The 27,978-nt window shown below is 38.5% G+C and overlaps 1 protein-coding gene across 2 annotated transcripts; it reads right to left on the bottom strand.

Moving 5' to 3' along the window:
* Positions 1 to 15: 15 nt before the first annotated feature.
* On the bottom strand, positions 16 to 27,978 carry LOC108424727 (interleukin-2 receptor subunit beta). 2 transcript variants are annotated; one of them, XM_017692920.2, is made up of 11 exons: positions 27,919 to 27,978; positions 10,711 to 10,751; positions 9,047 to 9,148; positions 8,559 to 8,667; positions 6,910 to 7,003; positions 6,694 to 6,784; positions 5,574 to 5,707; positions 4,015 to 4,189; positions 3,815 to 3,923; positions 3,537 to 3,606; positions 16 to 1,924 (listed from the first exon to the last, which is right to left on the bottom strand). In XM_017692920.2, the coding sequence occupies exons 2-11, from the start codon at positions 10,715 to 10,717 to the stop codon at positions 1,196 to 1,198; spliced, it is 1,620 nt and encodes a 539-aa protein (XP_017548409.2). In that variant the 5' UTR covers positions 10,718 to 10,751; positions 27,919 to 27,978; the 3' UTR covers positions 16 to 1,195. The 2 variants fall into 2 exon arrangements, with proteins under 2 accessions (XP_017548409.2, XP_017548408.2); XM_017692919.2 differs by lacking the exon at positions 27,919 to 27,978 and adding an exon at positions 24,382 to 24,509.

Consider the following 27,978-nt stretch of genomic DNA (forward strand, 5'->3'; position numbering starts at 1 on the left):
ACAAAGACACTCAGGAACAGTCACTGTAGTATTTTTATATTGCTTATTTGTAACTGTCTACATTTATACACACATACACACAACACACTCACACACCACAACAAAAATCTTTATGTTAACACTGTGTTTAAAACAAGCAGTCTACAAAAAATGACTTAACATTTTGCAAGACTCTCCATCTAACATTAAGGCTGTCGGTGTATTATGTTTTCCCACAAATGTAAGCCTAAGGCTTCAAACGGACATCACATTAAAATGAAAAACTTGAAACAAAACAAAACTCCTATAGTGCATTAATATATCACACTTTACAACTGGAAACAAAGCCTAGTCTCATTTAAAGGCATGTATTTCTACATAAAGCTATGTGTGTACTGAGAACATAGCTTCCTCTTATTTGTTCAATCAATGAACGATGACTGGCGTTAGAGTGAAATCTGAAGTCATATTCGTTCAGAGATGAGTGTAGCCAATTCTGAAGTTGAATGAAGTTGCGCCTCTTATCTGCGAACTTTCACACCACCATTCAGTGAGCCCTTCTAAATATGTTCATTTGGCTGGTCAGATATGGACAAAAACATCATAATTTTGAAATACTGTCACCTTTTTTTTAAATACTTAAAAAAAAATTTAAAATGTGTTCTCAATTTAGACATGTACAATTCCACCTGCTGGTTGGGTCTTCCCCTAGCGCATGATGCTAACAATGTCCACAACATTGGACAGCTCCACATACTTCGAGAAGAAGTCTAACCACTAATTCTGTTATGCCAGCTAATAGAAGCCTAAGTTGGCTAGCATCATGCAGAGAGATGGGTGAAGATAAGGTTCATCCTACCCAGCCAGAGAGACAGCGAGGCTAGTTATGCTCTGTGGAAGTCACTACCATGAATGCAATGTTGACCAATTAATGAACAATCCATGTTCAGGCTATTGTGCATCTACACACAGTCATGCTAATGTGTATTTATCCTCTATACATAAGGTTGTGTCTTCCAAATAACAAATATGCTCTATTATATAGACGGCAGAATTTGCAAAGCTAAGTTTCAATGGGAGATCCAGTGGTTAGTTGTGGATTAGAAGGGAGCTCAATGCTCTTCATCTGTTCATCATCCAGCTAGCGTGCTTCATTGCAGTATGTGATCACATCACTGTCTGTCCCCTTTTCTGCATGAGAACTCACACAAAATTATTATTCTTGGACCTTCTTCACAGGCATATAGTCCTCACTAGCTGGCTCTATCATTCCAGAGCAATCCATGATGTCTGGATTACACATCAGTGTGTTTGTGGAGATCATGGATGTCGGTATTTCAAAGAGTTTGGTGTTCTGAGGGCTCCACCCAAGCCCAGTTGGAGGTAAAAACAGCAGGTGAGGGAAGCCAGTCACATGGGGAGCCTGTGGAATCGGGCAGGGCAGAACACCTATAAGGGACGGAACATCCACCACTGGTGGGCTGGGCAGACCCTCACTCCCAGACTCCTCTTGGCTATCCTGGTCACTCCCAGCAGCAAAGCCAGAGTCTGGGCTTTGGACATCCAATCTCAGCTTCTTCAGGTGCTTATATGAGGAGGATGTCTCCAGCTGGTCACTCATGTTGCTCATCTGGTCACTCGTGCTAGCTTCATTCTCAGTGTCACTATTATGGCTCTCCTCAGTGCCCGACAATGCTCTTTCTTCCACACTGCCACCTCCTGCTGGGCCGTAGGGGCACTGTTCCGAACAAGGCTCCAGAGGGTCCATCATATTGCATTTGGAGCTTTGCGACAGGAAGTAAGTGGAGTTGGTGAAGCTCTTTCTCTTATCCTCCTTCTTACAAGGGCCACTACCGTCTGGGATCTTGCAGATCACCATAGGAGAGATGCACTCAGGTTCAGCTTTGAAAAATGACTCGGGGGACACAGTAGTTCCAAGCCATGACTGAGGAAGAGGAGAAAGAGGACACAAGGTTAACTTTGGAATGTGCCATTATTTCTCCACACTGCTAACAACAATCCTGCCCAGAAAAAAATGTGCCATAAATGTAATCAATTAAATACTTTTGGTGTCTGAAGTTTATATATATAAATCTGTGTATTAACAACAGTAGGGTCAAAATACAGTGTGTGAGAAAACCAGCTTAAAGTAGAAAATTACCTATGAACAGCTTATAAACTCTTACTCTTAATTTTCTTTATTAACATTGAAGTGAATTGTCACACTAGCAGCAGTTCTCAGTGTCTGCTATTTAATCACAGAAGTACATGAATTGTAGCATTACCAAACTTACTGAAGTCTAAGGTCCAATTCAGTGGCGTTAGGTTAATGTATGGGTTAGGGAAAGTGCGGTACAGCTAGCTTTCTTAAAATGCATTTTTTCTAGGTCCAAAAAAACAGCGAATGCTACAAAGCTAATGTTGCTAACAAAGTAGTGGAATCTTATAACCACCCATTAGCATCATATCTAAACTCTGTAAACTGAATGCTTAAAAGTTGTAACTAACCTCATATAGGCTTGCTTATGTGGTTTCTCTTACCTATACAATGGACAAATGCATCAAAAAGTATCAGCACCCTGAAGTGTTTTATCTGTACCTTTTAAACTTTTATAGATAACAGAAAGTCATACAGTGTCAGAAACCACATAAACAAGTCTATTTGAGATTAGATCTACTCCCCGACCCAGCCCAAAAGTTCATTAAAAATGGTTACACATTTGCTCACTCTCTTCCTAGTAAACAGTCTAGTATGTACGGAACAAAGTCAGTCTTACTAGCTGTTCTCAAGGAATGAAATTAAAAGAAAGCTCCCAAATAGGAACTGTTTAACAGTCTGAATCAGTCAGGGATGTCTTCACCGTGGAAACATCATTACCTGATTGTTACATCAGATAAAAACTCTGGTCATGTGAAATGTAGAGCAGAGGGCCTGGCAGTAGACAGTAGACAGATGATGGTAAAGCAAACATTCCATTATTTCTTTTTCTGAGACTGCCAGCTGCAGTGTGCCGGAACAGTAAGCAGGACGTTATGTCAAGCGTACAATTTTCCCAAGTTCAACTGCATCAACTCCAAAATAAAACAGTGACTAACACCACTGCAAACAGGCAAAAATGCTACTGATGGTATTACCATGGCAAGATTTACATGGCTTAATTCCACTGTTGGCTGTGTATTAATGTTAGGTCTGATTTGACAGTGTTTTTTCAACAGCAACATGTAGAATCAGTATTATCATGGATGTGGCCATTCTGCATGAGCTACTAGCCAGAAACAAAAGTCAATGTCAGGGTTCGTCCTCAGACAGGTTAAGTCAGTGTCGTCTCATTTTTCTTTTAGTTCATATTCTCTTGATCAACTTCAGAGCTTAGTAACAAAGCAAAGAGCTTTAAAACCCACATCTATTATTTGTGATAGTCTCTGTTAATGCATGCAAGTAAGTTCTTATCAGGTTTGGGCCTTAGATATAACAGTAGCAGTCAGGCCGTGCCTAAAATTGCACCACTAAAATTGCACTTAACTTCCATTAAGTTCATAAATCCAAATGAACTTACCTTAAAATTTCCCTCATGAGTGAGATAGAGTTGTTCAAAAGGATTATGTATGCCTGGAGACTTCAGAGAACTGAAAAATAAATTTTTTTTTATTTGTCAAGTATCCTGAGATCTAAAACATGCATATAGCAACTTATATCTGTACTAATCATGAATGCTATGAAGGTTTTTGTGTTTCCATTTGATACAAAGTAGCATCGTGTCATGTAATAGAGTGCGCTGTCTTGACTTTTTGAATAAGTGACATCATGGTTGTGGATTTGGAGGCCAATACTCACCATGTGACGGGGTGGGAGCGGAAGAAAACCAGTAAGACTAGTGCGACTATAATGACAGCAGCAGTGCCAGTGAGACTGGGGAACCACCTCGGCAACACAGCACCGGGATCTAGAAGAGGAAGAGAAAATGTTACTTGTTACCGTCTGAAGTTCATTTTTAGACTCAACATCAAAACAGTGACTCAGTGTTTAATCCATACCAGGAGGAGGTTTGCCCACAGTGGAAGTCCACTGAGTGGATAGACTCCAGTCACTCCAGAACTTTGGTATTTCTTTGGGTATGGACCTCACTCTGACCTCATATTGTCTGCCTAAAACGAGCTGATCTTCTGGCAACAAACAACTCATTTCTTGTAACCCTAAAGGCTCCACCTCCTACAAAGAGAGAGACAGAGAAGTATGGATTGCTTTAAAAGAAGCCTCGCCATGGAGAAAATGAAATAGCAATACAGAGACAGAGTAGTGGTTAGAGACAATACAGCTCTACCCAATTCACTGAGATGGCAAATGCTAAGCTTATTTTAACAGGGTCACATAAAGATAAATAGGCTAATGATGTTTTTTTTAGTAGTTGCAGAATTGTTAAAGAACCACTCTGCTGTTTCTTGACCTAATCTCTATCAGCCAGCTCTGTAACATATGATTGCACTTGTTTACTATTATAAGTGATCAACTCATTGGGATTTTTGTTCTTTTCTAAGCACACAAAAAACACAGCAAATTACCACTGTTAACTGCCTGCTGACTACAGGCATGATTAAGTTGAAAAATACTAAAGTATTCCTTTCAGCAATCCCGAAACTAGGACTTCCCTTGTCCCTGACTACATGTAATGTGATTAAAGGGTAGGTTTAAAATGAAAGTGGCATAGGTCTAATTTCATCTTTGAAGGGGCTGCGCTTACCTAGAAACTACAGTTTTAATTGAGCCCAAAGTGTTGGCCTGAACCCCAATTACAGCCCAATTGCGAACCAACACAGCATGGCGTTTTGAGCTTGATCTGACCCACATTGACACGTTTTGAGTCTGAAACTGACCCGAGTATAAAAAAATAGAAAAAGTGTAGAATACAACCACCACAAACAGGATAGCACCCAGTAACCATGTAGTGATAATAGGTGTCATTCGAGCAAGGATAAATTAAATATAAAACAAATAAAAAAAACTATGCTATAAAAATAATCAGCTGTACAAAATGTAAGTTTTAATTCTGCTTTAAAGAATTAATTCACCACAATATGCTTATGAAAAGCGTATTTCGATCTGGCTATCTGTGCTGCACTTTTCCCACACTGAGCTAATATAGTAAGATATCAGCTTCAACAGTTTAATAGAGACGTTTGGACCCTGGGGACATAGGTATGCTCCCCTCTGGATGTATAAAAATACAATTAAAGTTATATAGTACACAGTAATATAGCACTGATTCATGCTGCCCTCCCTACCCCAAGACATAGAAAATCACCAGTCATTAAATTTGACCTTAGCAAGAAAATCTGTAGAGCTAACGCTAGCTACACCACCAATTTTTCATTTACACATTTTACATTTTACTCATATTCCACTTTGTCTAAAGTAAAATACAGCATCAATGTGTAATTTATAGAAAGATGTATTTTCAGACAGGCTTTATAAAACAGTGACACTAGAGTATCTCTAGCAAACTTGATTTCCAAATGCCTCGAATCTAGGACTAAATTCGGTTTGGGATTGACTCCCAAAACTAAAATTGTGTAGGAGATGTTGGACATAGCCTTACCTCCCAGCTTTGCTCCAGCTCTTTGTACTGTATTTCAAACCTCTGCATAATTATGAATCGTGGATGAGGAGAGCCCAGCTTCCAGGTCACATTTGCACGATCAACCTGTGGCTTCTCAGGAGGGTGCAGCTTAACTGTCAATCAAAACACACACACAGAACTTAGCCTAGTTTTGGAGACAACTTTTTAAAATAATATTTTGTTTTAACCTACAAAAATAGAACGCAGTATGTGACAAACACATTCATGATGCATTTTTGCCGTCTCATCCTGCATTACTTCACGATGGAAAGAAATCAAAAAGAGTAGTTCACTTATGTGGTCACTAAAATAGTGCACAATTTTCAACATCCAACCATTAATTTAACAACTGCAAAATGTTAAACAGTGCTGCTAACTAGGAGAGAGGAACTGGCTATCATTAGCTTAGCTAACATGATAACAGTTCTGCTTATCACTGAACATGGTACATTCCTGTTAACAAGCTGACCGGTTGGCATAGTGACAACCAAGATGACCGATCAGCATAGAATATCCAAAAACAGCTCAAACATATGAGTTATGTGTAAGAACTCATAGTTTGAGCTGCTGAGAGATGCAACAGACCTTGTGTAAGCAAGTTAAATTATGTAGCTGTGTACACAGGCACTCAAAATTTTAGCTCCTGAATGAGGTAAATAAACTTTCCATGCTTTCCTTTTTTTTTTTTAAATAGCTCCACAGCGCCTGGGAAGCAATTGGGGGTTAGGTGCCTTGCTCAAGGGCACATCAGTCATGGACTGTCAGCTGAGAGGGATCAAACTGGCTCCAGTCACAGGGCTGGCTCCCTAACCTCCAGCCCACAACTGCCCCATATCAGCTCCCAATATGAGATCCCACTCAACCAATCAGTGAGCCCTCTAAGATATAAATGGGTGGAACGTGTTCATTTAGCTGTTCAAGATGTGAAATTGAAATTTGATGTTCACTATTTTTAAATACCGTATCTTCTTATCATTATACCACCCAACCCTAGCTGGTACAATCTCTAAAACCAGTCTACTATTTAATGCTACATTTCAATCACATACACTCTCTACAGTCCTGACTGACTGCGTTGAATTTTGGTGAAAAGCCTTACCATTCATCACTAGATTAAAACTCCTGATCCCTGCCTTTTTGACACCTCCACACAGCACGTCCAAAGGGACTAAAAAACTCCATTTCAAACACTGGGGGTTTTAAGGAGATCAAGTGTAGAGGATTAGTTGAGCAACATATGAGATCCATTCAGAAAACTGTGCTTAAGAGACTAAGTGATACACATGCACACATGCATACACACACTCATCCTTACCTCATTTTCAAACGTCAGGGTTGCTTTAAGCAGTTCGGACTGTGAGTTTCCAATGGGCAGCAGGTCACTTTCTTTAATCTCTTCAGAAATGTAGCTAAAAACAACATGAAATTGAATACAATATTAAATCCAATGAAATCTGCTGTATGCATATACAAGTGAATGTTTGCTTAAAGCATGTTTTACCTGCATAAGTACATATGCACACTGAAGTCAGAGTTGGTTAAGAGGTTTTCTACTTGATTTACTAGTGCTCTACAAATGCTTTACAAGTGCTCTGGCCTCCTTGTACTTATCCTCATTGTCCACTTAATCAGGGTCCAATTACAGATGGTCTCTGATCAAAGTTTCAAAGTGAATGTGTTTGAAGGTCTGAAAATCAGTATGTGACATTAAGATCTGTCACTTCTGAAACACATAATTTTGTGCTAGTCATGTACTGACTAGTGTTTTTGAGCTCTACTCAAAATGAGCTAAAACTATCACTGCAAAAACAGTGACTACTGAAACTAATTCTGTTTGTTAGTAATAAAATGTAATGTTCAATCATATGTGTTAATAAAATAAACATACTGAAGATGTAGGGTCACTCAAAGCAATGTAGTCTTAGTCTGAAGTCAGAGTCAGTTAAAAGTTTGGAATGTGTTTTCAGCTCTGGCTTTGAACCAATTTGGTAGAATGATCCATATAGTATAGAGTAACCTGTGAACATTCTGCAAGTTTTATCCGTTATTTGGATATAAAGGTGCATTCATGTACTCAAAATATTATAAATTCAACTTATTTACTATTTATCTCTGTCAAATAAACACATATTTATCCCTGTCAAATAAAAAATACATATGCAGGTTTATGGTACATATTGTGCCTTCACATCATCATCACAGCATGTCTTATGACAACATGTCTTATGAGTCCACCTGTCAGTGTCTCGTACATTGTAGACGGAAAGGCTGACCAGCTGTGTGGAGTTATTTAAAGGTGGAACTGAGCAGAGCAAATATTAAGAATTGAAACTGTGAATATGACAGACAGGCTTTTGAACTTGAACTGCAATTCTGTCATGAACCAATGGCAGAATTGCACTCTTCTAAAAATGTATATAGAGGTTTCATAACATCCTTCATAACAGGATTCAATTCAGTACAGCAATGTTAAACTGTGCTGTTCAAGCATACCACTACTATAGACAGAGCACTATATACATTTATTAACCATTATTGCAATGTATGCATTACTCAATGCTTAAAGGTGCACTAAACATGGTCTAACAGTGTTTGGCATTTCATTCTCTTTCTCCCTTTCCTTCTACTCCTACCTCCAACTCAGTTTTATTGCTTGTGATTTTTAAATCATTTAATAGAGATGATTCATCAGACTCTGTTGTAGGATATCATTAGAATATTTTGACTCTTATATTCAAGATTAAGCTTTTACTTTTTTAATTTATGGCACCAAAAAGATGACAATACATAGTGTGTATCAGGGCAAGGACAATATGAACACTTCCACCAATTCCAATGCCACTTTTAAGGAGCTAAAAATTCCAGTTGTATCTGCATTTCAGTTATTTTGGTTATTTAAGCAAGATAAAGCTCTGTGTTCAAGTTTGCAGTTGAAAATGATAATAATAAAAAGGGATACATTACTAGTTACAGACGCCACGAAGGAGGCATTTGGTCTCCGGTTTTTGTCTGAATTCCGAACTGTTCCATTCGCACGTGAGGTTGGCTATGCTGTCAGTGTAGCACGTCAGACCTACAAACGGACACAATCAGGTCAGACCACCATACAGCTCATACAACACTGCTGCATCTGTTTTACTATCATACCCGTACAATGAAAAAGACTTTTTTTGGTCAGTTTGTATTGATCAAAATGATGCACAATGACACCAGCTGCCCTTTGCATAGTTTATTATGGATCAACAGTAAGTGTCTAAAATTACTATTAATTTTTAGATTTAATTACAAGCTGCATTAAAGGATTTTTAGTTGAATAAGAAAACTAAAGCAGAAAATATGAGGCTCCCTTCTCAGAGAGTTGCTACTGTTACTAGTAATTATAATACAAGTCATTTAAAATGCAGGGTTTCACTCGCAGCAGTCTAACTGTTGAGTAATTCTGCACTGCTTACTTTGATCTTCTAGGCTTGAAGCTAAGAGTGACATCTTCATGAGCAGCAGAGTCAGACCCATCAGCATCTTCCTCTTCATTGTATAAAACGGGAGGAGGTTGCCTAGGTAACGAGGGACAAGAGATGAGTGAATGAGCTGTATACATAACTGTGTAACTGTATCTTAGTTTGCAATAGATGTAGATGCTGGAAATAAATGTTATGATGTTATGAATAGATGTTGGAAAATGATCATGTAAAAATAGTTTTGGTACATAAATGCACATCAACATATGTGGAAATAAAATCTGAAATGAATGTAGATCCTTTAACCATTTCCTAATGGAAGCCCACTGTTATTTGCTGTTATCATCCAGCATCTGTTTTGGCTAATCAGTCCTTCATTAAGTTGGAATTTAAAGAGAAACTCCACCAATTAAAAAACAAGTGTAATTAACACTAGAATTGTTCACAGTGGTGGTGATGGTTAAGTCTGCCTCTAAAAGCTCCCTCACAGACTCGCATTGCTTGAATTCTGAGACACTGGTTTATGATAATTTTGGCAAAACGTTTGAGGTACAATGTACTTTTTAAAGTTGGTCATCGTGGAGGGATACATGCAGGGTATTGTAAGGCAAAATAGTTCCTGAAAAGACCTTTTTGTTTTACCATCATCAACAATTACAAATGAAAAATGTAGGTTCACTGTTCATTTTGGATAACAAATAAAATGACTAAATTTGCATTAGAAACATTGTGACCCCTGTTTCCTATCACCACCACTATAAAGAAATTGGGAGAAGTTTCTCTATAATAAAGCATTTCACATAAAAACCTCTCTGAAGGACTTTGTTTACATTTCAACCACAGAATTATGCAGAATTCTTGAAAAATGGGTGGAATTGTACTTTAATACACATATGTGATGGCTCAAGGCATCAAGCAGAAGCTGGACCCAAGCCTGTGCTCTTTGGTCACACAGTTATTGTGAACTTTCATAGCATTGTTTATTTACATTAATTGTAATGTTATATAAAGATTGTTTTATATACACACACACACACACACACACACACACAAAAACACATTTACAGCTGAGATGAATGGTTTTAACAGGTTTGTTGAGAATATGTCTGTATTGATGACCAGAAGACTAAAGTTTATGCAGATGAGGGGGGAATTTTTTTGTTTATTTTAGTGTCTCTCACTTAACCTTTAGTTGTATCACAGTGTCTCTTATGGAAAAAACATTTGAACCACAAAATATCCACCCACTGATAAGCGTCACCAGGCTGAAGTCACATATCACACCTCTCTCTCCCTGCCTCTCCCTCTCTCTCTCTCTCTCTCTCTCTCTCTCTCTCTCTCACACTGATGTAATGTCCTTTTGATTTAGTCAAATCAACTCAATAATCTTAATTAAGTCATTTAGTTGGTGTAGTATTATAATAAATACTTCTCAATGTACAATAAGATGGATGTAAGTGTGGCACATACATACATCTTACAAATCAGAGTTACACAGAAAATATACATTTATTAAAAGTCAAATCAACTGAATAATTTAGTCATTATTATTATTTTCATAATTAAAACTGGTTAGAGCTGCTTGACTACTGGATCGTGTGACAGAGCTGGAAATGAACAGTAATACTGCCAAAATCAGAGAATGTATAGCAGCGTACCTTTCATGAATAGAAGTGCGTCCCACAGACAGTCATATCATCTGGGAAGAGAAGAAAACTGGTGTTAGGTGACTTACAGACGTCCTGCTCTGCTAGATACAGCGTTTCTGTTCTAGTGGCTCCATCAAATAGAGTGACAACATGAGACCTTGTGCATCAGTTTTGAATTCCCTCTCTCTCTCTCTCTCTCTCTCTCTTCCTCCCTCTCTCTCTCTCTCTCTCTCACGCAGTCATTCTCGGCCTCTCCAGCGGGTGATGTCCCAGATTAACCACAACCCATTTTCAGTAAGTGTAAGAACGTAACCTGTAGAGGAAACTGTGGGGGGGGCCTCACTATTATCATCGCTCAGAGCTCTGTCTGTCTGTTTCTGAATCCCTCTTTCTCTCTCTCTTCTCCTCCTAAGACTTAATAAACATCAGTAGTCTCTCTCTCTCTCTCTTTTCCGCATCACTGAACGTAGCTTCTTCTCTCTCCCTCCCTCTCAATCTTTCTTTCCCTATACTCTGAACTTCAGAAGCTTATCTATCTCTCTCCCTTTGTCTGTCTTCCTTTCTCTCCATCTGTCACTCTCTTTCTCTCTCATTCTTTCTCTCTCTCTCTCTCTCTCACTTTCTCTCTGTCCCTTTCACTTTCTCTCTTTCTTACTCTCTCATATTCTCTCTTTCTCACCATATTTTACTCCCCCTTTTATTCTGTCTAATCAGTTCTTCTTGTCTCTTTTCTCTCTCTAAAGCTCTCTACCTCAACCACCCCCCACCCCCCGCCACTCCCAAGGTAGGTCAGGTTCTATTTCCGAGCAAAACAGTTGCATTTTTTCATTTCTGAAGCTGAACTGACCACACTGTGCCTGCATACTAACACTCAGAACATCCTGTGCTGAGATAAGGATTGTTTTTTGCTTGTGTTTTTGTTTTCCAATCATATTCCTAATACAACCCACAAAATAGGTCCTGATACAACTACAATGAACAATTTCCATCCAAGCAGGTTTTCAGGACTCAGCATTTGTCTTGTCCACTTTCAAAACTATCTCTTCTCTTTCTGTCCAGTCAAAACCTGGACAAATAGAAATCGAATTATAACAGGAGTTGAAGTAGAACTATGTCTCTGACATATGGATCTTTGTACTACAGCAATTGTCATGGTAACGCTACACCCATTTACACTTCACAGCATCCATTTGTCTTATGAAATCGAATGCCCACAGATCTACTAAAAAGGCTCTGATGCTACCTAAGTCAAAAAACTCATTACACAACTCTAATAAAAGCTTCTGACACAATCCAAAAAGTTAATCTCCTCATCAACCCACAAAAAAGGCTTTGGATAAAAACTAAGAAATATTCCTTATTCAACCCCAAAAGGCTCTTAATACAACCCTATAAAAACCCTGCATACAACCCCAAAAGCCCAGATACAAACCCAAAAAAAGCTTCTCATAGAGCACAAAGAAAGCTCCTGATCTAACCCCAAGAGCTCCCAATACAACCCTCAAAAAGCCCCTGAAAGAACCCCAAAGAAGCTCTTCCTACAACCCCAAAAAGGCTCCGGATTCATTTCTAGAAAAGTTCATCATACAACCCCCTCAAAAGCCTCTAAAAGAAGTCCAAAGAGTTCCTGACACAACCCTAGAAGCTCTTTATACAAGACGTGACACCAGAAAATCCTCATACAACCACAAAAAAAAACCCAAACTACCAATAGGCTCATAAGCTCTTGATACAAACTGTAGCTCTTGCTAGAATTCAAGAAAACCTTGATTCAACGACAAAATTAAAAACTAAGAAAGATTCTATTACAGTTTATGGAAAGCCTTGAGACACCCACCAAACAAACAAAACAACAACAAAAAAGCAAAATACAAAATATTGAGTAGCCTGTCTGTTGAGCAACCTTATTCCAACAGACACAACTACAAACATTTGCATTTATGAGCTTCTTCTGGTAAAAATAATAATAATTATTTAATAATTCTCTGGCATTAGTTGAATTTTTTGGCTGTCTTATTAAATCCTAGCAAATCTGTCACTCTGGATGTGACATCATCAGTGCCACTTTCTAATCTGGTTTGAGCGGCCAGAGTGTCCTGTAAAAATCTGTAAAAATCTGATTGGAATCACAATGCAAACCACCTCCAAATGTGGTTTGGATCCGACTTGCAAAATTTGGATTTTGTGTGGGTTTTCTCCAAACTATCAAAAATCAATCTAAAACTAACAGGTAAAAGCATTTCTTGAACACACTACAACATTTTTAAAGCTGTTTAATGGTAAATATTGTCCAGGCCTAGCTGCACAGTTTGTAGTTCTCAAGAAGGAGAGAATCAGGGTGCTGAACCGTATTAATGAATTGGACAGCAAGGTTACCCAAGTGGCCAATCACAGAGTGAGCTCTGAACACAAGAAGCAACAATCAATGAGATGAAAAAACAAACTTAAATATATTTAAATAACAATGGAGTAAATGAAGTAGCTTTGAACATCTGCAGGAACATGTGTACGATTTGTTCAATGTAAACAAAAATGGCTTTATGCATTAGACTGCGGCCTTAGGATGTTTCTCATTCTCAGTAAGGCTTGCAGCTGAATCATTCTGAGAGCTGGTCAGTAGCACGCTGCGAGCTGTGAGAAGAGTGGCTGGCGGTAAATCCAGTCTGCGCACCTGATGGGCTTGTGAACAAAGTCAGCGTGGTTGGGCATCGCTTCTCATAGCAGTCCCACCTGTTTGCATGCTCAGAAAAGGTCAGCGAACCACAGGGGAGAAACCGACCGCTCGTGGTTTCAGGTGCGGCGGCGGAGCTCTGCAAAAACAAAGCTCGAGCAGCAGTAGGCGGGATATTAGTGCGGTTTTTGAGCAAATGTTTATGCCTAAAAGCCTAAATATTTTTGAAAGATGTCAACATATTTTTCCATCCACCATAGCCTTAGTTATTTAAACAAAGCTGAACACTGCACTCCTTTTCCATTTCTACCTGTTTGCAAATTAGTCAAAAGTCGAATGATCTTAACCTTTGTGTGGTGTTTTCGTTATTCAGTGGGTCTGCACTGAGTAACAAACACATCAACCGCACTACTGTTTTTTTTTTTTAATCAAGTGACCAGTGTAGGGTTCTATTTTTAGCAGCTGTAGCCAATCAGCAGTCTATGTTGACCACCCTCACACACACACACACACACACACACACACACACACACCCCGACACTGACACACTAACAGCAGGCCATGTAGGAGGAGAACAGACTGAAGGGACACTCCACCTTCACACTTTTACTACATGGGTTCACCCCAACACCACATGTGTAATATATATATATAAAACAGTGTGAAGTCACTGAAAATGTGTTATTATATAGGTTCTTCACAGAAAATCAGCAAAGGCCTTTAAAACAAGCCCAAAAAGCTTGTGATACAACCCTAGAAGCTCTTCATACAAGCGACATCAGAAAATTCTCATACAACCACAAAAGAACCCCAAACAATCTACAATAAGCTCTCGATACAAACAATAGCTCAGTAGGATTCAAGAAAAGTTTGATACAATTAAAAAACTGAAATGTGTTATTGTATAGGTTCTTCACAGAAAATGAGCAAAGGCCAAGTAATCTGAGGTTGAATAGTAATGCAAATGGGTCCCACAGACCCGAACACCACACAAGGGTAAATCTTTTGAAAATTTTAGTCTTATTTCCAGACATACAAGACCAGACTTACATCTTTTTGCATGGGGAGAGAACTGTAAATCCAAAACTGAGATCTACATTAAGGTTTACAATAAGCTTACATTAAATACATATTTGGATAAAAAGCATAAATAGTTTGTAGCATTTGGCTCAGATAATACACAAAAATGCCTTTTCTCAGCTAGTTCTTATGCTTTTTCCAATTCCCAGCCAGCTGTTTGACTATTTGTATTGAAGGGTGGGATTTCTCCATAAACAGATGCCATGTTGAGTATTAAGAGCTTTTCTATGCATTCCCAGACTAATGAACTGTCCCCTCTTTTAATATGTCTTTATAAAACTCCATTCATTTTCGACTTGGTCAGGAGCACCCTCTAGTGTTTGGCAAATCTGAAAGTGGCAGCTGTCCTATCTACAAACTGGACCCCTGGTTCAAAGCAAGTACATTTGGGACCTTTCTCTTTTTAAGAGCATATAACATCAGTTTCCTTTGTTTTCTATATAGTTACAGGGATTTTAAGAGGATATAATTTTCCCTGAGGTTCACTTTTAAAATATGTGCAGTTTTAATTTTAAATGACCTCTCTTTATCCCTTAGAATCAAACCTGCTGTTTTTGTTACTATGTCTTAATGATTAATATATGTAAATGAACTCTGTTTGGCTGCCCTGTTTTGTGTCTCATTCAAAAAAACACTCCTTATAACTTCAGTATCCGTGGGTGGGGCTAAACTGCCATAGGCTGAGCAGGCGGGTGAATGTAAATGTGTTGCTTTTTGTAACATCACAGAAACAGTGGATTTAGCATGGCTTGTTTCTTCATGTATGGACGGTCTGGACTGTGTCCTGAAGAGGATATTTTGAAAGTTTAACCTTGAAAGTTTTTAGGAAATATAACACTGAGGAAAGTTCTTCAAGCATGTTTCAGAGAGGTAAAGCATCTAAACACACAGCACAGAGTCTCTGTGGCTAAATATCTCCAAAATAGGAAAGTGCAGCTCCAGAATGACTTATAAGGGGCAGTTGGTGGTGGGGGTTGGGTGGTGGTAGATGAGCGTTGATAAGAGCCGGGACACTGCAGGATCTCAGACATGTATATGAATCATCAGCCTCAAATGACTGCATGAGCTTTATCTCGTTTACCACCTTATCTCGGATAACACAATCTGCCATCTTTAGCACTGTAGCACAACCTTTCCCTCCATGATCCAGCACACTTCTGCACGTTTATTGTACTCTTCTTCTATAATTGTCATTGCTTAGCATTTATTTTTGCATATCAACAATGAACTAAGAAGGCCACTAATTTCGTGACAGATGTTCATGTCACAACTTTTATTCTTACTCTGATGAAACAAATAGGCATTAAACCCTTATTAATCTAAATTGTGTTCTAAACAGAAACTATTGCAGTTCATCCAGAAATAAAGGTGGTATGGAACTTATTTTATAGAGTGATTGAAAACAAGACAGCACACAGAAAGCTACTAAGTCATTAAGGGGTTTTTACTCTGACCAATGTGGACATGCATGCTAAGAAACAACAGCATTGTAACAGCTAGTGATGTACGACTCTGGGTTTTCTAGAGTCAACTCTGACTCCCGACTCCTGCTACTGGTATTGATGTTGACTTCTCAGCTTCATTTAACCCTTGTGTGGTGTTGGGGTCTGTGGGATTCATTTTCAATGTTTACCAAAAGAAACAATGATGTTATTTATTATTATTTCAACCTCAGATTTCTTGGGCTTTGCTCATTTTCTGTGAAGAACATATAAAATAAAACATTTTCAGTGACTTCACACTTTTCACCCCTCACACACATATTACACATGTGGTGTTGGTGTGAACCTGCGGGGAGTAAAAGTGCGGAGGTGCTGTGTCCCTTCACTCTGTTCTCCTCCATGGCCTGCTCTTTGTATATGAGTGTGTGACGGTGGACCACATGGACAGGCTGCTGACTGGCTACAGCTGCTAAAGGAGAACCCTACACGGGCCACTTGTGATATTTTAAACATCTGGTATTTTTACATAAATTATTATGGCCGTGTTGATTTAAAAAAAATTGTGCAGGGTGACCACCAGACCACTGAGTAACTAACACACCAACAACACACAAGGGTTAATATTGACCAAGTGCTGGAGATAAAAGGATGCACTAGTGATTAAACCATCCTACACATAGTTCATCCAACTTTTTGTGTATATAGAGATAGTAAAAAAGAAAATGTATAATTACACATTCTCTTAGTTTATGTGTATCATGCACTGATAACTGACTAATAAGCAAACATGTCCCACCATCAGAAAGCCTATTTAAGATAATGAGTCAACCAGTAAATCAGATATAAAGTAAGGCTTTCATTATCTTTGTGACGGTGCGACAGAATTCAGATGCTCGCAGATGAAAAATGCAAATAGGGTTTTATTAACGTTCAGCAAAGTCATGGTCAAAAAACATGTGTGGGTCATAACCAAAAAGCACCATAGAATCACTGAAGTGATCATAGCACTAGGCAGCCAAAATCAAAAGAGTGAGCAGAAATTGTGGTTGAAGAAACAAGCCAAAAAAAATAAATGCAGATCCAAAAACCAGCTGGCAAAGGTACAAGAAGGAACAAGCAAAAGACAAGGTCAGAAAAACAAAGAAGGGGTTGTAACAATCAGATCAGTAAAGAGACCAGTACATTCAGAAAGAAGCCTCACAATGACTAAAGCCCGGGCTTAAATACTTGGCTAAATGGGTCATATGACAACAAACACAGGTGCACGGTATTATTAATCAGGGGACTGCAAGCGCTGATAGGTGCGCAAGCGATTGTCCAAAGTCATGTGATCTCCCGAGGGATTGTGGGCAATGGAGTCCGTTCTGGAGTCTGAGGCAAGTGGCTCATGCACGTGATCTCCCAGCACATTCTGGGAAATGCAGTCCGATTCCACCTGAGGTGTGACAATCTTTGGTTCCTCTTTTCACAAGGCTCAAGTTGACCTCTTATCCAAGTTTTCTGTTTCACAGGGGTCAGACTGTAATTGAAGCACCATTTAGGGTGGGATGGAAAATTTAAATAGGAAGCTTAATAAGAGGCCAACTTCAGCTTCATTGTCTCTTCAACATTCTTTGAAAAGTATAACTTATTATTATTATTTTTTTAATTTATTGAGACCCTAACCATTAAGAAAAATAAGAGTTTGGTTGTTTATAAGCAGAGTCAGGGAGCAGAGTAGTGCAGTGTAGAGGCAAACATATCAAAACTGTTTTTGTGACCTGAGTTTGTGCTTACAGTGGCTGGTGAGCAGCGTTGGCGTATCATAAAGGTTGCTAATAAACTACATCCCCAAAACATCTTCCAAACCACATCCAGGTCCTCTTTAAGGTCATGGAGACAGTGTGGTTTAGAGAGCAGTATAGCTTTCTGGGAAATATAAAAATAAGCAAAACTTGACTCTAGCAGCCATTTCAGGTTTGCGACAAAGTCCGCTTCATGTCAGCTATATGGACACTACAGATTATCTTTGCGATTCCTGTTGTTTCTTTTATTCACTGTTTAATCTTCAACTTTCAAACTGAAGACATGTGTCTGAAGACATGAACAACAACAATCTTCAATGTAATCTAGTGTCCATAGACGTGCATGACATGCACTCGAAGGGGAGTCTATACATGGCACAGCACTAAAATAGCTGTCACAGAGCAGGTACTATTTGAGTGGTGGATCATTCTCAGCACTGCAGTAACACTGATGTGGTGGTGGTGTGTTGTGCTGGTCTGAGTGGATCAGACACAGCAGTGCTGATGAAGTTTTTAAACACTGTGTCCACTCACAGTCCACTCTATTAGTTTGTGTTGGTCATCTTCTAGTCCTTCATCAGTGGTCACAGGACGCTGCCAACAGGACGCTGTTGGCTGGATAATTTTGGTTGGTGGACTATTCTCAGTCCAGCAGTGACACTGAGGTGTTTAAAACTCCAGCAGCTCTGCTGTGTCTGACCCAATCAGACCAGTGCGACACACACTAACACACCACCACCACGTCAGTGTTACTGCAGTGTTGACAATGATCCACCACCCAAATAATACCTGCTCTGTGAGGGTCCATTGGGGTCCTGACCACTAAAGAACAGGGTAAAAGGAGGTTAACAAACTATTAGAGAAATACATGGACTACAGTCTGTAATTGTAGAGCTACAAAGTGCACCTATGTAGTAAGTGGATCTGATAAAAGGGATGAGCACAGAAACAAAGAGGTGGCCATAATGTTATGCCTGATCGGTGTATCTTGGCTGATCTTGGCTATATCTGGGATAAGTGGAAAATGCAAATGTTGTGCTGCTAGCAAAAACAAGGTAACCTAAACAAATGCTTTTCAATTACATCATGACTGAGATCTGAGAGGGACTGCAGATACAGACTTCTACTTCATTATAATGGTCACTAAAGACCTGCCTCATCTTTGACCTAGTTAAACATCAATGTTTATGATGTAAAAATGTTCATGATGAAAGCTGCTGTTGTTGAAATGTGTGAAACCCCATACACGTCTATGCTACGTCTAGCAAACTGTGGACACTGTTTTGTGAGTACCTTTACTTCAGTCACACATTTATTGGTGATCTGCCCTTTTCAGTGTCAGTGGTTTTGAGGCTTTCTTAACTTTGAGATTCTCAGAATGCATCAGAAGTTGTAGAACTATCGGGAAGTATGGCAGCAATCTAGACTGTCCACATCCGCGTTGCCCATTAAAAACCTTTTCTTAGAAATTCTTATTAGAAGTCATTCTTAGAAACATTCTCCATTGTTTCATAATTTCCCTTCATGTTTCCTTCAGATCTTTTGAGGAATCAAAAGAGGTAAAAATGATAAAAACCAATACTATTTGATGTGTTGCTTGTTGTTGGTGTTTAGGCAACACTCTTAAAAAAGATGACTCTGTTTTGTTGTGTAGTAAATGATTCTATAAAGAACCATGAATACTCAAAGAAGTAATAATTAAAGGGTTCTTTGGATCACTAAATGGTTCTTCAAAATGATGGAGAATGTGCTGTAGATGTGTAGATGTGTATAAAGAAAAAGGTCCTACATAGCACCAAAAAGGATTGTTCTTTTCTTACAATATCTAGCATATAACAATGGAAGAACTTTTTTGCTGCAATATAGAACACTTGAAAAGGTTGTAACCATATAGAACCATATGAAATAAATTCTCCATCCATCTGAAGAACCTTTTCACGATACAAGGACCATTTAATCATGCAAAGGGTTTTTTGAGTGTTCATGGTTCCCTGTAGAACTATTTTCTTTTACAAAAGAACCCTTGAACAACCACCTTTTTTAAATGCATAGCATGCATTTGTCTTACCTCTTTTGTCCTTTTAGTTCAGTTATTCACTAACATTACTCTTAAGCTCTTAAACTACATGAATGTATGAATGCTAGCTACCTAGCTTCTTCAAATTTTACCTTCCAGCACCTTTTACATTTTTTTTATTAGCTTTTTGGCAGGAAAACAACTTGGCTAATATGGTAGAAAATGGTTAAAAAAGAACATTACCGTTTTAAAATGTTTCCAACATCATTTATTTAGAACTGCATTTTGTGAGCACAAGCTAGGTAAGCTCACCAGACAAAAAAATTTCCACATTTGACTAAAACTTACCTAATAGCATGTAATACTTCCACGAGGACAAATAACAGCTGTGATTAAATTTTACATGGACTGGACATGTTTCTGTATGTAGGCGACATCAATGTTCAGTCACTCATAGAACTGCACTACTCAATCAGATTTGGTGGATGGCTTGCCTGGCATTTTACTTATTGTTCTATGTAGGCCCACAGATTTTTAAGACAATTCAAATCTGGCGATTTTGCAGGCCAATCCAGATGAGTAAACACTCCTGAATGTTCATCAGGCCAATCAGTCACATGTGTAGGCCTTCGAACATGAGAATTGTAACAAGGTGCGATGAGGAGGTGGATGCATATGCAGAGAAAAGCAAAATTTATTCAGGGCAAATCCAGTCTCATGGTCATAACAGCCAAGGTTCAACAAGCCAACACGGAGAAATGGTGGGACAGACATAACAAAATAAACACAGACTGAAACACACAACTGAGGCCAGAATAACAAAACACTAGCATACAAAACACTTTCAACAGTACAAACAACAAAGACCAGTGAAAACATGGGGAAAACACAGGGCTTAAGTATCACAAGGGATACAAGGGATCACAAGACACAGGTGGACAACAAATCAGGGCAGAGATCGAAAACAAGGGGTCAGGACCGGGAGGTAAACACAAGCACATATAGGACTGGAAGGTAAACAGATGCAAATGGAAAACTGGGAGGGGCCAATCGTGACAAGAATTGTCATCTTGGAATACAGGGAAAGCAATGTTATGTTCCTCGCTAAAATGATGAGCAACAGGCAAAATCTAGTTGTCCAGAAGCTCAATGTAGGCACTGTAGTTCAACTTTACTGTCACCTCAACCAAAGGACTCATTTCCACACAATTAAAACACCCCTCAGATCATCACAGAGCTCCTCCAGCTTGAATCACACCTCACACACAGTCCTCATTGAAGGCTTCCTGAGGTCTACAATGGCCATGACACCAAGTGTAGTGGCCGAGTTCGTATTCTTTTGACTTCTTTTAACCTGCCACTGGCAGAAGTGCACAGTAAACTTGTTTCTGATGCATAGCGACTTTGTTCCTCTTAACTAGCAAGCTGACGTGAATTTCACTCACGGACTGCAGGATTGTCGTGTACAATCTTTTATTTGAAGTCTTCTACATCCAAAGCAATCCTTAGAAGCATGGCAACACTTGACATTCCCAGAGTAAACAGACAGCTTATCTTATTAACAAAAGGCTGATGTGGCTGATGGTCACAACTAATGGCAAGTCAAATGCTGACACGTATGCATAACATTAATGCACGCAACACAACTGATGTAATGGAAAATGACTAGAACAATTGAGTAGACAAAAAAGAACAATATAGATTAAACTGAACTTACATTTGGCTCTTACACCGAGCATCATTCACATACAGGCAGAAACAGTTTCTTCTGACAAGATTTTCATCGTTTTCAGTCATGAACAGTCCTTTTTTTATGTCTTTTCACCGACTGTAACAGGGTAGCTTTGTGAGCAGAAATAAGCAAAAACCTCTCGTATGCCACTCTTCACATGTTCATGGTATGCAGGTCCCTGCAGAGTGTTCTTTCAGAAATTGTTTGTGAAGAACCTGCGTTGACCTCTAGAAGCAATTCTTGTCTGGAAGTGATTTTTATTCACAAGCCATGAAACATGCTGGTGGTCCTTGTCAATCAGTTTTGTCTTTTGTCCACTATTCTGACAAGAATTTCCTGTAGACTGGGATTTTTGATAGAAAACAGCCCAAAAACATCACCCCATCATACTTTACCTTTGTATTAAATTCCTACTTAACTGTTTCTTCTGTTTTTGTTATCTGAACATAGAAACTGATTCCAGTGACGTTTAGTAAAGTTCTGGCACTCACGTTTGTGGTTTGATGACAGCAGTGGCTTTGTTCTGGAAATTCCTCTAAATAGTTTGTCGACATAGAGATGATATCCAGTTGTAACTTTTAAACTTGGCACTTTCGAAACTCCCACGTGAAATTCTTGGAGAAATTTTGCTCTTGAGCCATTGTCCCCATTTACAGTTGTGTGCAAAAGTTTTAGCATCCTGGTCAACCAGGTCATATGTTTTGTTGAATTTCTAAGAGAACACACTTATACACAGTTTAATGCACAATTACTGTTTATGTGCTGAATTTAAATCTACAAGGGATTTTTTGGATTTGGAGACCGCTCAGGTAGAAATGGGTAACGGCATGCAAGGTGTGGAAGAACATTTTGTCACATAGGTTGCGCTTCGAAACCTTTCCCAGAGAGGATTAATTTGACAATTGTGTGTTAAAAGAGAATTCAAAGAGAACTCAGTCAAAACTTGGTGAAGAAAGTATCTTCTACATATGTAAATTATCTACTATTTCATCACATTTTCATCATTATAATAAAGTAATAAGCCATGAGATGCTGTACATTTGAGATGCTGTACAATTTTCTCATGGGAAAGGTGTTCTTAGGCATGATGTGAGATGGAGTCCCTAAAACTCCCTTCTCTGTACTGAAATCACAGTAATGCATGGCCTCAAGTGTCTTATTGCTTTTATAAAACCATCATAAAATATGGTAAAATACACAATTTTTTTAGAAAATAAGTTATTGATAAAAAATCGACATAAGCAAGCATTCCGCCAAGAAATGTAATTGCTTTAGAGTATGGTATTTGTAGCAATGTGGAGCAATGAGGAGGAGGTGGATGCATATGTGAAGAGAAGTGAGATTTATTACGGGCAAATCTAGGGTCGTGGTCATAACAGTCCAGGGTCATATAGCCAACATGGATAGAATGGGGATTGTACATGATAAACGGAAGCAGACAAATACTACACTTCAAACTATACAATGCCACAGCACCAGAATCTCAACATCATAGAGACATCACATCAACAAAGACCAGCAAACACCAGGCTTAATTAGAAAACACAACACAGGTGAAAAACAGGTGGAACCAATCAGGGTTGGAGTCAAGAAAACAAGGGGGCATCACACGGAAGACACCTAACAAAAGCACATGGAAAACTGAAATGTAAACATAAGCACATGGATGTCTGGGAGGGGCCAATCGTGACAGTATTGTTGCCAGGTACCACAGATCGCTGAATGCGGAGAAAAACGTCTGATTGCCCACTGCTGTATATCAATTATGTAGTCATGTAACAGTGAACATATGATAACACAGCACTGTTTAATGCAAAAACTTTCACTGTATAGGTACATTTGGGTCACCTAATTACCATCACAAGTCTTAATCCAGCGGCGCCCATCTTGCTGACCAGCCTAGTTTTAGTTAAGAACTAAAGTCGCCAGCCGCTCAGTTCAAACAAAAAACGGGTTCTTACTTCATCAATGTACTCAGAGGGCCATGCCAGCAGCATGAGAGTCAAAGATTATTCCAATAACAGCACAAGGTTTTCTTTCGCACCATGGCATAGTAATACACAGTTTAGTTGTTGTGAGGCACTCACTGGTATGCATATATACAACAGCTTCAAGCATTACATGGCCAATCAGATTTTAGGTCCAGAACTATCTGCTTCATAATGATAATTTTGCATTGGAGACCTAGATATCAAGACAAACCTTCTTTTTGACTGTGTGTATGTGAGATCAATACATAAAAATGTATGGTGTGGTCTGAAAAACAACTGCAAAATGCAACCTCTCACTTTATAATTTCTGTGACCTTTGAAAAAGTTATGACTCACTTTCCATTTGTTTTTTTTTCTACCATATGTTAATCTCAATAAATAAAAAATATACGTAACAACTTGCAGAAAAATGCCTCGTTGATGATGCATTCACTTATTTTCACTTAGAATATCAACAACAACAAAAATAAAAACTTTTGCATTAAACTGTACATCCACTCTCTGACCTGCGATGGACTGGCGACCTGTCAGCAGCACTGTCCAGCACCCCACCCACCACTCCCCCCACACAAAATGTGTGTGAGTGTGTTTGTATATCAACTCTCAGGTAGGTTAATTAACACCCGAACTGTTAGAAAATTATTGGTACTTTTAATTGTTTGATTCATAAAGCTCAGCAATGTTTTGTTCCATTTCCTTGTTTATTCTTTCATTTTCCCTATGATGATGAATGACTATAAACCTGTGTATCACATTCAGACCCCATTGAAAGTTATGGACATCCACTTAAGAGGTACTAAAGACTCTGATGTGCTTCAAAAAGCCTATAAAGCAGTGTAGATATGCTGTCATTGTTAAAGGTGTGAAACCACTAGGTCTTCATTCACTTAACAGAAAAAGCAGAAATCTTTCAGACATGACACGACGACATGAAACAATGAGCTGAATGTTATATAAGAATACCTGCTTTGTTCAGGCTTGCTGTATCCCTGTATCTGTCAGTTTCCTCCACTCTGCAGTGTTCTACATAGTCATTTTTCGGTCTTTACTTGTAACAAATACAGCCAAGGACTGAAATGGCATAAACAGTTTGATCCTCTTAGCAACTTCCCCTAGGAAGTGAAAGAACTTTATGGAAAGCACCAGTGAAGAAATGCTGAACTAATTTACCTAAGAGAAAAACTTAGTATGATATACATGACAAAAGGAAGAAATCTCATGGTACTCTGGTAAAAAAATACAAGTCAGCCAGAGCCCACCCTTCACATATTTGTTTTCTAAACGAAACACTCAAGTTCATTTTCTAGAAGATGTTCATAATGAGATCAGATATAAGATAATGCACTTGTATAAAGAAAGGGAAACTCAGAGGAAAAAAACAATAAATAGAAAAAGAGGTGCTTCCAAAACTGGATTTAAAAATTATTAAAAGAATTAAGAGTAAGACTCCTAACAAGCATCTGCAAGACCTGGAAGACACCAAAACTGTCCCCATCAGATAAACTGCACTTAAAGCTTTCATCTTTGAAAGAGAGGAGAAAATCAAGCTGCTGCAGATCTGAAAACATCCACAGGTGTTTCTGTCCATCCTTCCATTGTGAGAAGACACCTCAGTGCTATGGGCCTGAAAGGATGTGTAGCTCTTAAGAAGCCTCACTGAGAAAAAATGAGACAGACACATCAAACAAAGAAGTTGATGGTGTTCTCAGAACAATAGACCGAGCACCCCAGATGCCTCAAGGTCACTTAAAGAAGCAGAAAATTCAACTTCTAAGGCTAAATTTTGGAGGTGTGGGAAAATATCCCTGCAGATTTCTTTGTAAAACTGAAAGTGACTTTCCTGAAAAGGGAGTTGTAAAGGCAAAGAGCAGACATATGAAATACTGATTATACATTTCTTTGTTAAGGCTTCTGTATGATTTACTTTTAAATGTATGTTTCCTGCAACGTTTTCTATATATAACTAATATTTAATGACCATTATAACTGGTAGGGAAATAAAAAAAGGTAGTCTCTTTTAGAGTACTTTTGTTAGTAGATCTCAACTTTCAAAGATTTGTCTTTTGTTGAAAAAAATTTTGGTTTTCAAAACTGGATCTTCAAATAAATTGATCTACAACTGATTTCATTGTCACTATTACCAGATATACTGGCAGATGCTGGCTTATGAACTACCAGTAGCAATCTCTGTGATCCTTTTTTCTAAGGAATGTGACATCCGTTACTGAAATCTGAAAGGTTGACTCATCTGACCACAACGTACGTTTCCACTGTGCATCAGTTCTTTTCAGATAAGCTTGAGCCCAGAGAAGTTGGCGGCATTTCTTGGATGTTGAGCTTCTGTTCTATGCACAACTGTCTTAACTTGCATTTGTGGATAAATAATATTTATTGACAATGATCTATCAAAGTATTTTGAGCCCATATGGTTATATTCATTACAAAAGTGTAACGTGGGGGAGCGAGGAGGCAGACGCATATGCAGAGATAAGCGACTTTTATTAAGGGCAAATCCAAAATCAGGGTCTAGACAGTCCACGGTCAGAGAGCCAAGATGAAGATAAGGTGGGACGGACATAATGAAAATAAACGGGTCAAACAAAGAACAGGGTCGGAAGATCAAACAACCTAACACATGAAACATATCAAAACAGCACGCACACACACAAACAAAGACCAGCAAACACAAGGGGCAAACACAGGGTTTAAATACAAACCAGGATAATGAGGGACAGGTGGAAACACAGGTGAGACAATCATGGGTGGAGCCATGAAACAAGAGGGCAGAAAACCAAAACAGAAGGAGGACAGGACTGGGAAGTAAACAACACGAGCACATGGACAGGACTGGGAGGGGCCAATTATGACAAAAAGATGTTGCTTCTTCAGGTTTTTAAGTATTTAGTTGTGGTTTGTTGGCCTTTATTTATGCACAATGATTTTGTGGTATTTCCTAAACCTTTTGATGATATGATGCACAACAGAGGGCAGAATACATTTGGATGTAAAAGTTTTGGCGCACCTGGTCAAATGACATATTTTGTTGTTTATCTGAATGAGTGAAAATAATTTAAACTTTTGCATATTTTAATGCACAATTGCTGTGTATTTTTTGACTTTAACATTTTTTTAAAATGTAAAAATAAAATGTGGCTAGAGTTCTAAAATTAGCAGAAAGTTGCATATTGAAGTTTTGGGATGTTTGCATGTTTGTTGATGCAAAAAAAAATAACATGCAAACATCCATGAACCTTTACATTTGACTAATCTACTCTATTCCTGCCATCCCTCATTGAGCAACATTGTTCTTAAACTATCAGATTATTTGCTGACACATTTTTATGCTCAATAAAGGACTAAGTGTATCTTGGATGTTCCTTTTATACTCAAGCATGATTGGATCACCTCTTTATGATGTTTTTTGGGGGGCATTTCACAATATTCCTATTCTTAAAGTGCCTATGGTTTTGTAATGTGTTGCATATATAATAAACATATATTTTGCTGCTGTCAGAACAAAACATCTTTATTTTTGTCATTCTCCAGTTTTGACATGAATTGAAAATGTCTGTTGCCCTTTACATTGTGCATAAATTTGATGAAGAATGCACCAAAAGAAATGACCCAAAATCATTTGGAAAAAAAATCTGGCTCCACTGACTGACATTAAAAGTAAAGTTGTTTTTTCCTTCTCTTGTAAAGTTCCCAGTTTGGAGATTTTTTGTTCAAGGTTTTGTTCAGACAGCAGCGATTTACAAAAACAATGCAAAAAAAACCCTGCTTGTTTGAAAAGGATGGATGATTATTGTGCACATATAAACATACAACAAACCTTCACATAGAGGCGTAACATAGGGACTACTTAAAATGCTAAAGTGTGCAGTGCTGCAACCCCCCAGGACAGAACAACTTGCCTCTTTTTTGTTTATATATCATTTCTAATAAAACCACACATGCACACACACTCGCACAAACACACACACACAAACACCCACACTTGTGCCCCACCACCCCACCGCTGTGACTTCCTCTCAAATTTTACAGCTAAAGTGCCCTACATCCTTCAGCACTTTTTATCAACCATCACACACCAAACCGACAAACACTTTAGTTTAAGCTGCACCCACTTCCATCCAAAATACAGCATCTAGATAAGGCCTGCTAGGCTAGCAGAGCAATAGGTCCTTTTAACAAGTCTGATCCTTTCACTTATATTGTCACTGGCTTTGAAAAACAAGAAATCCAAAATGGTAACTTTACCAGGCAGATAAAAACTTTCCTAACTTTTCATTTAAGTTAATGTGAATAGATTTCAGGCAGTTCTGGAGCATGTCTTTTGATGCCTTCATCATAGCATTTTCACACAGGACAACTACTTTGGTCAAAAGGCAGAGAAAAATTAAAAAATTTGGAAAAAAAATGGAGATACATACTTCATTTGGGGAGAGCAACAATATTTCCTTATGGTTAAGCAGTTTAGGTGAAACATATATATCTTACCTGTCAGTGCTAAATCAAAGGAAATGACCAAGACGTGCAGATAAAAAGCTTTCGGGTTTT

This window comes from Pygocentrus nattereri, chromosome 30 (genome assembly GCF_015220715.1).
Source record: "Pygocentrus nattereri isolate fPygNat1 chromosome 30, fPygNat1.pri, whole genome shotgun sequence".
NCBI classification, from domain to species: domain Eukaryota; kingdom Metazoa; phylum Chordata; class Actinopteri; order Characiformes; family Serrasalmidae; genus Pygocentrus; species Pygocentrus nattereri.